This window comes from Camarhynchus parvulus, unplaced genomic scaffold (assembly GCF_901933205.1).
Source record: "Camarhynchus parvulus unplaced genomic scaffold, STF_HiC, whole genome shotgun sequence".
Classification (NCBI taxonomy): Eukaryota; Metazoa; Chordata; class Aves; order Passeriformes; family Thraupidae; genus Camarhynchus; species Camarhynchus parvulus.
In genome coordinates this window covers 25,370-35,983 of record NW_022148202.1, presented here as the reverse complement: position 1 = coordinate 35,983, position 10,614 = coordinate 25,370, and the positions used below count along the sequence as shown (strand labels likewise).

The 10,614-nt window shown below is 39.2% G+C and overlaps 1 protein-coding gene across 1 annotated transcript; it reads left to right on the top strand.

Moving 5' to 3' along the window:
* The first annotated feature begins 47 nt into the window (after positions 1 to 47).
* Positions 48 to 9,543, top strand: LOC115916168 (NEDD8-activating enzyme E1 regulatory subunit). The gene is made up of 16 exons (XM_030969859.1): positions 48 to 125; positions 418 to 497; positions 1,024 to 1,133; positions 1,453 to 1,562; positions 2,149 to 2,211; positions 2,447 to 2,510; positions 3,510 to 3,601; positions 4,838 to 4,897; positions 4,985 to 5,118; positions 5,268 to 5,343; positions 5,593 to 5,632; positions 6,590 to 6,676; positions 7,575 to 7,667; positions 8,084 to 8,198; positions 8,273 to 8,322; positions 9,288 to 9,543. The coding sequence occupies exons 1-16, from the start codon at positions 72 to 74 to the stop codon at positions 9,395 to 9,397; spliced, it is 1,338 nt and encodes a 445-aa protein (XP_030825719.1). The 5' UTR covers positions 48 to 71; the 3' UTR covers positions 9,398 to 9,543.
* Positions 9,544 to 10,614: the final 1,071 nt, after the last annotated feature.

The window sequence follows — 10,614 nt, the reverse complement described above, 5'->3', positions numbered from 1 at the left end:
GTAGTTCTCATACACTGTGTAAACTACATTTCATTCTGATTGCTCTGAAACAGAGTCGTGCCCAGAGTGCCATGGAGCTCTTGCAGGAATTGAATAGTGATGTTTCTGGAAACTTTGTTGAAGAGGTTTGTCTTCCTAGATTAGTACTATGTGTGTATTATACAGTGTGATAAAAATGTGAAATAACAGCTCTGTGCTGCTTTGTGATGTTGCAGCTTAAATAGATTCTGGATAAAACAGCATTTGAGAAAGATAAATCATTTGTATGTATTTCAAACAAAAAATCACGTATTCCAAACACTATTTTGTAACTTCATCTAAATTTTATAACTTTCACTTAACACATCATATTCAGCAGACTTGCTCTGTACTCAGAAATTTTTAGTGTTCCCTGACATATATTTCCCCTCTATTTAGAGTCCAGAAAAGCTTTTAGACAGCGACCCTTCCTTTTTTAATCGGTTTAACTTAGTGGTTGCAACACAACTGCCAGAAAGGTAAGAATTACCTAAGATTGAATTAGCTGTTTTCATTCAGTTGTAAAAGCAGGTTTATATATATATGTGTGTGTGTGTGTGTGTGTGTGCATTATGCATAGGCACTTCCTTGTAGAAACTTAAGCAGAACAGAACTCTGTCATTGTGAAGGAGAATTGCAGACAGTGATGGCATTTTCTAGAGACCTTTTTGCTCCTCTGATGGGAATTGCCTCTGCTTGAAGTTAGGACTCTGCAACACATGGATCTAATCCTTTATTTCTATCTCACAACTCATTGAAGCTTTTTATTTGATACTTGGAGCATTTGGGAGGGTGGAATGAGACATTACTAAGATAATGGATGAATATTTTTCCAACTCACTGTAAATTCCTGTATGAAATTGATCACATTACGTGTTTAGTATCATGATGATATTAGAAAAGTTTTCTGAAAGGACTCTTCCACAGAGTAACTGGTGCAGGAGTTAACTTTATAGTTAAATGTTGTCTTCTGTAGATCTGAAAAAAGCATGTTTTTCCTTACAGTACATTGTTGCGCTTGGCTGAAGTTCTGTGGAATTCCAACATTCCTCTGCTAGTCTGCAGGACCTATGGACTGGTTGGTTACATGAGAGTTGTGATTAAAGAACATACAGGTTAGAGGGCTTGCTGAGGTAGAGACTTCTCTGGAAGGTTCAAAGCTTCAATAACTTATGTCACTTTGGGGTTTTTTGTTTGTCTTTTTTCATCTTGTGACACATTTAGTATTTGTTAAGTCTTAGGTAGTTTGCATTCTTTTAGGAATGCATGGGGATTATGGACTGCAACAAATAGTAAAATTAGACATTATTCTGACATTATGGGTCATCTTACACAGAACACTTTTGAGAATCAAGCACTGAACCTGTATTTGTGTAGCTCTGTTTTGAAGGCCAGACATAATGCTGAGAAATGTGTTGTGTAATTTTTTCACAGTTGTTGAATCTCACCCTGACAATATGTTAGAAGATTTGAGACTGGACAGACCATTTCCAGAACTGACAGAACACGTTCAGGATTACGACTTGGAGCATATGGACAAAAAGGTTGGTGTGTGGTGTGCACTGTGCTCCCCAGGACAGATGCAGATATACAGTGCAGGGATCCTGTGAAAATGGCTCTTGGCAGATGACTCTGGTGCCAAGTCTCATCTGAACAGAACCAACTCTAGAATCAGTCATGAGGAACTATTTTTGCCTCTGCTCCAAATGTTCCAGTCTATTTAAATCTTAAGCAGGTGGGGTCTTAGGAATCAAGGAGTATTCTTGGACAACTTGATCTTTTGTTAGATTGAATACCCCCTCACACCCTCTTTTGAAATTTGTTTTTTAATTTTTATAGTTAACCTACTGTTGCAGAGCTTTGCACCATGGGTGGTTGTGCATAGCATAAGTTTCACTCCAGAACAATATTGGAGAACTTGGCTCACCCTTTTTAAAATAAAGTAATAATAATTTGATAATTTCTTTTATAGTACTTAAAGAACATTTTGGCTGAATCAAAATCTGGAACATGTCGTGTGTCTTTAGAGTAGTGGAAAGGATATTTGGAGATTACATTAAAAATTTAATTTCTTTCCTATTTTTTATCTTATCTCAACCTGACAAAGATTTCTCCACTGTTCAATTACAGGACCACAGCCACACTCCATGGATTGTGATTGTAGCCAAGTATCTCACAAAATGGTTCAATGAGGTATGTTGCAAAACTGTATTATTACTATTATTGGTCTGTCTTTTCTGAAGCAGTTAATTATTTTTGCAGTGTGTAACATAGAAAAAAAAGGTGGAGTCTTAAAAAAAAAATTACTAACTGAAATACAAGTGAATGTGTGAGCAGTGACAGACTCCTGGAGTTCAACAGTCTGAAGACAGTAAGCTTAGTAGTAGGCATTTTAAAGACAAAAATCTCTTTATGTTTTTAAATTTAGAAAAGTGAACAGTTGCCTAAGAATTACAAAGAGAAGGAAGCCTTCAAAGAACTGATTCGGCAAGGTAATCCGTGTGCCGGGGTCCCTTATTCCTGCTGGCAGAAATAGATACAAGGTGGCACCTGAAAAGTAATCCTTAGTTCTCTCAAGTTTAATTTATGAAAGATATGCTGGTATATACTGATTCTTATACTAAATGATTGCTTTGTACAGGTGGATCTTAAGATGCCAGACTTGCTTATAAATGTTTGTTGTCAATGTTTTATCCTGTCTAAGATCCAGAGTGTGATTTGGGTGGGAGCAAAGGCCTTAAGATAAAATTCTGTTAAAAATGTGATCAAGAGGAAAGTAAATGGCTTTTGACACTGGAATTGTTATTCTGCAAGTATTTGATGTGTCCACTGACCCATCAGACACTTGATAATCATTCACCTCTGCATGGCCAAGTTCTGTAGCACTGACTGCAATGTAACCAGCGTGTGAATGACTTCATTTTGCAGGGGTTTCAGTCCAATGCCTTTTTAGGGTGCTAAAACTCCTGTGGCATTTTTAAGATCTGTATGTGTTGTCTTAAATTATTGTAGAAAAACACCATTGACTGGATTTTTGGTATTTTCTTACTTGAAGATGGCCTGTGGGCAAGTTTGAAGAGGTCCTCATCCCCAAGCTGTGATAAGGAACAGATCTGATCTGTAGTAATTACCTTTGTGCCAAATTTGATCCAAAAACCTTAGCAAAATATGACTGGCATGGGAAGGAGAGTTGAATTGTTAATTTAGTGCCTATGAAGCTTCATTATATCCTTCTTACACAAAAAACCCAGTGCTTTTGTGCTGAGTAATTTCTACTTAGCATTACAGGAAAATGAATCATATGCCGAACTTAGATGAAGTTAGCTTTATAATTACATCTGATCTTTTTTCTTGTGATTTATTTTTCATTTTTTTGCTGGTAGCTGATATGCCACAAATACATCCACAGCCAGTATGCTCTGTTGGTAAGACATAAATGATGAGATGTAATTCTAACAATTGTGTGTTTTAATTGGTTTTTTTTCAATAAGGTATCTTAAAGAATGAAAATGGCACCCCAGAAGATGAGGAAAACTTCGAGGAAGCTATAAAAAATGTGAATACAGCATTAAATCGTACAGAGGTAAAATAAACATTTCTCTGATAAAACTGAAGCAATTTCAACTGCCTCATTTTCTCAGAATATATTATTCAGTTTTAGGACAGAAATTCCATTTGTAACATTTGTATTTAGCTAAAACAGGATTAGTACAATGTTAGAACTGCAATTGTGTAGTTAAATAGACCTAGACTAGCTGGAAATGTAGCTTATGGAAATTCTCTTACTCCCTTGCTCTTGCAAGAAATTTGCATTTCCCTCCTGCAGACTTGAATTCAAGTCTAGAATGAGTCAGCAACCAGAGTGCATCAGTGAGTTCTTGTCTGACGTCTACAGTTCAGTCTGTAAAAAACTCTGAAGTCCTGGGTACAATTGCAAGGATTTAGCAGTGAGAGGTGTGGCTGATGCCGATTTCAATACACTGGTGTGAGAGAAACTGAGAGCACTTACTGAAATTGTGCTGTATTGAAGCCAGGGGCTGTACTAGTTACTCTCTATAGAACTGAACGCTGCATGGGACTCCTGATACAATAAATTCACTTCTTTCCTCTTGAAGAAACTTACTACAAAATTCCCTTCATAAACTGGTCAAGCTTAAAAGCATTAGAAGTGATGTTTTCATTGTTTCTTAAATAATCCTGACCTCATAACATGTGGTTTAAAATTAAGCTCTGATTTCTTTAGTTTCTCATCTGGGGTAAACTGCAAGGGCTACATGGGGCCAAAGCACATTCTGTGATTCTTCTTAGATTATGTTCTTTTGTTTTGTACTGTGCTGATCCTTTCTTGGATGGTCAAAACAGCAGGTAAAACTTAGTGCTGTCATCCAAGCCACTACAAGACACAGCCCAGGATATTAATATTTATTTGAGTTTGTGCCAAACAGACCTGCAGATGTTAAGGATTCTGACTAACACACTGACTTTTGTAGCCCCGTGCTCCTTCCCCGGCCTTTTGGCTGCTCTGCCCCACCAGGCAGGGTGGGCAGTTACTGCTGCAGTTCTTTAAATCTTCTCTGTCAAAGATGGAAGTCAGATGAGATTTTGTTTGTGACATTGATCTTGCTCAGAAGCACTGCCTTGCTCTTGGGCAGGGCTGCTGTTTGAAATGTGTCTGAGCAGCACTGACTGTGTAGGATTCAGAGATTTGCTGTGAAACTCTGAGGTCACTTGGAGTTGGCTCACCTATGTAGTGAGTGATGAGATAATTCAAGAAATCAAAAGTCAAAGAATTACCAACCCAATTTATTTATTTTCATAGATTCCAAGAGGCATTGAAGAGCTTTTTAATGATGATTGCTGCCTAAAACTAACGGAGCAGGTATGAGTAGTTAAGGGTAAGACTTAAATGTAGAAAAAGCATTGTATATAACATCTGTGTATGTGACTGTCTCTTGTGCTTTTGTAGTCATCTTCTTTCTGGATTTTGGTTCGAGCTTTAAAGGAATTTGTGGCAAATGAAGGGCAAGGAAGCTTGCCTGTCCGGGGCACCATTCCTGATATGATGGCAGACTCCAGTAAATTCATCAAATTGCAAAATGTGTAAGTAGACAATTCCTTGAGGGAGCTCACTACCATTCATGTGGCTTGTATTTTGTCTTTATAATGTGAAACAAACAAAAAAAAATATTGCCTTCAATGTGGAGTTGATGGCTTTCTGTTGTAATTATTTACTTCTTCATTATTACCAGGTACCGTGAAAAAGCAAAGAAGGATACTGCTGCTGTGGGGAGCCATGCTGCTAAATTGTTACAGTCCCTGGGCAAGGTGAGTGCAAACCTATCGCCATTCTTTTAATGGAATTAACTATCTGTGAAGTATCTGCTTTATTTATGAATTTGGTTTGATTGTATAAAAGTAAAATGCATACAGGGATATACTCTTTACAATTTAAGACAGGGGTTTTTTTGGTACATTAGTAACTCGTTATTTCACAATAAATATATTAATATATATGTGAAAGCAGGAATTCTCTGGCCATTGTGTGTACTGGAATGAGTATATTCTCTCTTTTAGGCACCTGAGTCTATTTCAGAGAGAGAACTGAAATTGTTCTGTGAGTATGCTCGGATTCTGTTCTGGGTTTATGCAAATGATCAAAAACTTTTGAATAATCATGTAGTTATTAAGCAGTAAGTCAATATTTGAATTTTTAAAGTAAGTACTAAGTGGTTTGCATCCCTCATTTTCAGGAGGAGTAGCAGATGTTCAGCATCTCTCAGGAGTGAGTCTGTAAAGGTTGGCTTTAAAATGATGTATCTTTTCACTCCAAACAACAGGGAGCAGCTGCCCTCTGCTTTCTGTGATGTACCTGAGCACTCTTGCTCATGCTGGGGTACTGGTTTCAGAGTGTGGGCTCTGCAGACTTGAGGTAGTCTGAAAAGCTGTAGCCCAGCTGATGGCCCTTCAGGCTGTCTCTGTCCTGGATGTGTGCACGTCTCCAGCAGCAGCCTGGCTGAGGCTCCTCAGAGCTGGAAAGCTCCCCTGTAAGCACAGAGCCAAGAGTGTGTTGCCCTGCATTGGTAAAAGCGTTTGGGAGTCTCCCAGTTGCACCTTTTTCAGTTGTGGGTTGTAATTGCACCCTGGGTCGATCCATAGCAATGATACTGGGAAAGGACCTTTTCCAGCTCATGGCTGTCCTGTTAAAATACTAATTGAGAACATGTGAGGCAGTGTTAGATGTAGTGGAAGATGGAAAGAACCATGTTGATTTGCAGCCTGGAAGAGGGAAACATGGTGGCTGTGACTGATGAATTGCTGTGGTGTAGCTGTTACATTAACCTTGCAGATACATAGAGATTCCACATGAGCACCAAGGATTTCCCTAAAACTCTCCTGACCCTAGACCTAAAGGTAGTTAACCAGGCTTTTATTACTGCAAGCTGAGAAGAAACAGGGAAGTGTTGAATGAAGTGCTGTTAGATTGTAGCCTTTCCCATGTCACATGGCAGTGAGACAGAGCTGTAGTGAGCGGTGGCACTGACGGGGCAATCTCTCCTTGTCCCCGTGCCAGGCAGCAACGCCGCCTTCCTGCGCGTGGTGCGCTGCCGCTCGCTGGCTGAGGAGCACAGCCCCAACTCCTGCAGCAGGGATGCAATCAGTAAGTACTGCTGCTTGCCACAAACCTCACTGCATTTCCAGCCTGGAATGGTTTGGTGAAGAAAATGAAACGTAAGCTACATGTTCTATTGCATGATGCAGTTTTATGATTTGGAATGTCACAAAGTCTTTGGTGAATTAAAATAAATTCTTAGTGTAAGGAATATGTCTCTCAACTACAGTTGTGGAGATTTAGGTCTAGAATGTTGAATTCAAATTGATTTAGAAATTTCAAAAGTGACCTTACAGATTGATGCATATTTCAGCTTTTGTTTTCTTGTGGATTTTACTTGTAGTACTCTGTAAATAAAACACTGGGTTTTTTCAGACTTCTCTTTTCTCTAGGTCAGTTATTTCTGACAGAGCTGAAAAGATGCTTTAACCTGACCAAATTAAAATAAATATCTTAACCCCTTTCAGCTTATCTCTTTAGGATGTGAACTAACAAACTAGTTACTTGATATTGCTTTTTGCTTTTTATATTGCCTTTTTTTTTTTGAGATGGATATAAGTAGCAGTTAGTATTTACAAAGACTACTGTGCTGTGTGGTAAGGGATTTAAGACCTGTTTTATAATTACAGTCATGACAGATAAAGCATGTATTTCAAATCCTAAAATTGTAACTAAGGAATACCTATTTAAATTAAAGCACCTGCCAGAATTGAAATGTGAGTTTCTTCACTGAATAGTTTATATTAAATACATAAAATATGGTTTTGTCATAAACTTTGGAGGCAAAATTGTGTATCTGACAGCTGTTTGATTAAGGTTCTGTCATAGGTTGCATTCATTAAGGTTTCTTTCTACTGCAGATTTTACTGTTTGTTTTCAGGGAATTCAAAACATTGCTTTTTCCATTCCGTCTGCACCAGCTAACCAGTTCTCTTGTTGTTTTCAGTTTCCCATATGGATAACCCCGACAGTGAAATAGTGCTGTACTTGATGCTGAGGGCTGTCAATAGGTTTTACAAGCAACATGGCAGATACCCAGGTATGTTAATACCAGTTACTTCACATCATCAAAAAAAAAAATATAAAGTCCAATAGTTACTGTAGTTCAAGTTATAAACTGCAAAAACATTAGTTGTGGTTTTGTTTCCATAGTAATACAGCTTTAGGAATATGAAAATTAGAGTTTTTTCTCTTCAGGAACTTAAGGAATTTATCTGAATTGGTTTCAATAATGGGTTGTTTGGATATTAATCAATTCAGCTATGCAGTAATTTGTCTATCATAAGAAGCATCAACAGAATATTCAATTATTATTTGTCTAGTACTAATAACACAGTAATTGGCTTAGAAACTTTAGGAAAACAAAATATTTAGGCTGCCATTTAAACCCATTAGCTTTGACTGTGATGTTATGGTTGTGTGATGAAACAGTTGATTAGTTGATTTATTTTCCAGGTGTCTATAACTACCAGGTGGAAGATGATATTGGAAAGCTAAAATCATGCCTTACTGGTTTCCTCCAAGAACATGGGCTGTCCGTAGTGGTGAAAGATGACTATGTGCAGGAGTTGTAAGTGTTGTTTTGAGGTGTGGCTTTGTTGGTAGTACTGCCGGGCGGTTTGTGACTGTTCCTTTCCTGTGCAGTTGTCGCTACGGAGCTGCGGAGCCTCACGCTGTTGCTGCCTTCATGGGAGGTAAGGGTGACACTCCCAGGGCCACACAAACAGCAGCTGCTCAGCCACAGCTCTGCTGCAGTCCTTGATTACTCTGGACTCTCAGAGCAAAGGCTGCAGTCACAGATAGCAGTAGGGCACAATCCTCCCCTTCATTCTCCAGATATGACCTCTTACAGTACATATAGAGTAAGTGAATGCACCAAGGGTTATAATCAGTAAAATAAATAAACTTCAAAAACAATCAACTCTTCAAGCTTAAAAATGTGTTAAGAAATGAAATGCTGGAAAGAGGCTTAATTTTTTTCAAGAAAAGTGATAATTATAGTAATTTTAAAATTAGTGCAGTATATATCTTCTTTTAACATAGTACTCATATGTTAAAGATCTGTGAAATATCAGTAGCCTTGGATTCTTACCTTCATTTGACCTGCAGATATATTTTAATGGATGCCCCAAATTGATACATCAATTCACTTACCTTCTTTATTTGGCGTCATGCAGTGCTGAAGATTTTGTATTATATTCTGCATATGTAGGAATTTTTTTCTGATAAAGCAAAATTTGGTATACATAAAGGTAATTTCTGAAGAAGTTACAGAATGTTTCTTACTACAGGAAAACTCAGAGGGAACACACTGAAGTGACCCTTGGGTTTATTTTGCAGTTAAATTTTACATTATTTTTTTTTAATTTAGCTTCTCTGATGAGAGAGGTTGCAACTTGCATGGGTCTGTCTGCTCACCCATTTTTATTCTGTGTGTTTGTACATGGAGAGAAAGTGTATGCAAAGCTAACTTCTGAAGTAGTAGCTTTCTGATCTTCTTTTATAGTGGAAAGTACTGAAGGGCATTTTTGCCTCCTAGGACATTTATCAGGCACTTCTGATATAATTCCAGTGTAGGGACTTATAGATAAGTAACATTATTTTACTATTGTTTAAATATGACCTGCTAACTGCCTTCCGTTTTTTTTCTCTTTTGCAGGAGCTGCTGCACAGGAAGTTATCAAAGTCATTACAGGGCAGTTTGTAATTTTTAATAATACCTTTATTTACAGTGGAATGTCACAGACTTCAGCAACTTTCCAGCTGTAGGATAAGCTCTTGACTTCAATGCCTCCAGACACTGCTGCTGTATTTACAGTCTTTACAGTATTTACAGTTCTGTAAATACTGTGATGTTCTACCACTGACTGGACTGTTCTGTTCTGTATTACCTGCCAATTAAAGTTTCTTTATTTGTAATTATCTTCTTTTTGTTGTTATTGTTTCCTCAGGACAAATAAAATCATACTATATCTTGACAATTCTTTAAAATCTCTAGAATTTTTTGACTCACCTCTGAAAGAAAAAGGCAGTAGCTGTTTTTGGCAGGGTAAGTTGCATTTGCAAATTGGCTCACCTCGTTGGCAGCAGAACTGTATTTTTTCTTACAAAAGCTGCTCATCAGCTTGAGTGGGGAGAAGGCACAAAAGGATGAGAGAGGCTGGTGGAGCTCTGATGGTCTGAGGATCCAATGGGTGCAAAGAGCTGGAAGGTGAAATACCTTTTACTGAGTTCAGGGTCATTAAGGAAAGGGAGTGTGTTCCTGAAAGCTCAGTTCTGTCAGCTATATTCACCTAGTAAAATGTTTTTTTCCTGCACCTGTGTGCATGGCCAATGCCAAGGCATGGCAGCTCTTTCTGTTGTGGGGGCACTACAGCCTCCAACTGCAGAATATGCAAAGTGAGCTGCATTGAAATGTGTTCTCCAGGGCTCAGTTTTGGGGCAGGTCCTGGTTAACGTCTTTATTGATGATCTGGAGGTGGGGATTGACAGCATCGTCAGTAAATTTGCAGATGCCCAGTTGGGTGGGAGTGTGGATCTGCTGGAGGATGGGAAGGCTCTGCAGTGAGACTTGGACAGACTCGATCAATGGGCCAAGGACAAGGGCGTGAGGTTCCACAAGGCCAAGTGCCACATCCCGCAGGTCACCAGCCGCCTCAGTGTGAGCCAAAGTGTGCCCAAGGGGGCAGGAGGCCCGTGGCACCTGGCCTGGATCAGCAGCAGTGCGGGCAGCAGGGGCAGGGCAGCGCCTGCCCCTCTGTGCTGGGCACTGCTGAGGCCACAGCTTGAGTGCTGCGTCCAGCTCTGAGCCCCTCGGGAAAAAGGACGTTGAGGGGCTGAGTGTGTCCAGAGAAGGGCAGCAAGGCTCACGAAGCTCTAGAAAAGATGCCTCATGAGGAGTAGCTGAGGGAGCTGGGTTTGTTCAGGCTGGAGAAGAGGCTCAGGAGGGACCTCACTGCTCTCTCCAACTCCCTGACAGGAGCGTG

Coding starts and splice junctions, on each gene's coding strand:
- LOC115916168 (XM_030969859.1), top strand. CDS start 72: ATGGAGCTCTTGCAGGAATTGAATAGTGATGTTTCTGGAAACTTTGTT. Junction 1,563..2,148: donor TGGAGCATATGGACAAAAAG/GTTGGTGTGTGG, acceptor GTTCAATTACAG/GACCACAGCCACACTCCATG. Junction 8,323..9,287: donor TGTTGCTGCCTTCATGGGAG/GTAAGGGTGACA, acceptor TCTCTTTTGCAG/GAGCTGCTGCACAGGAAGTT.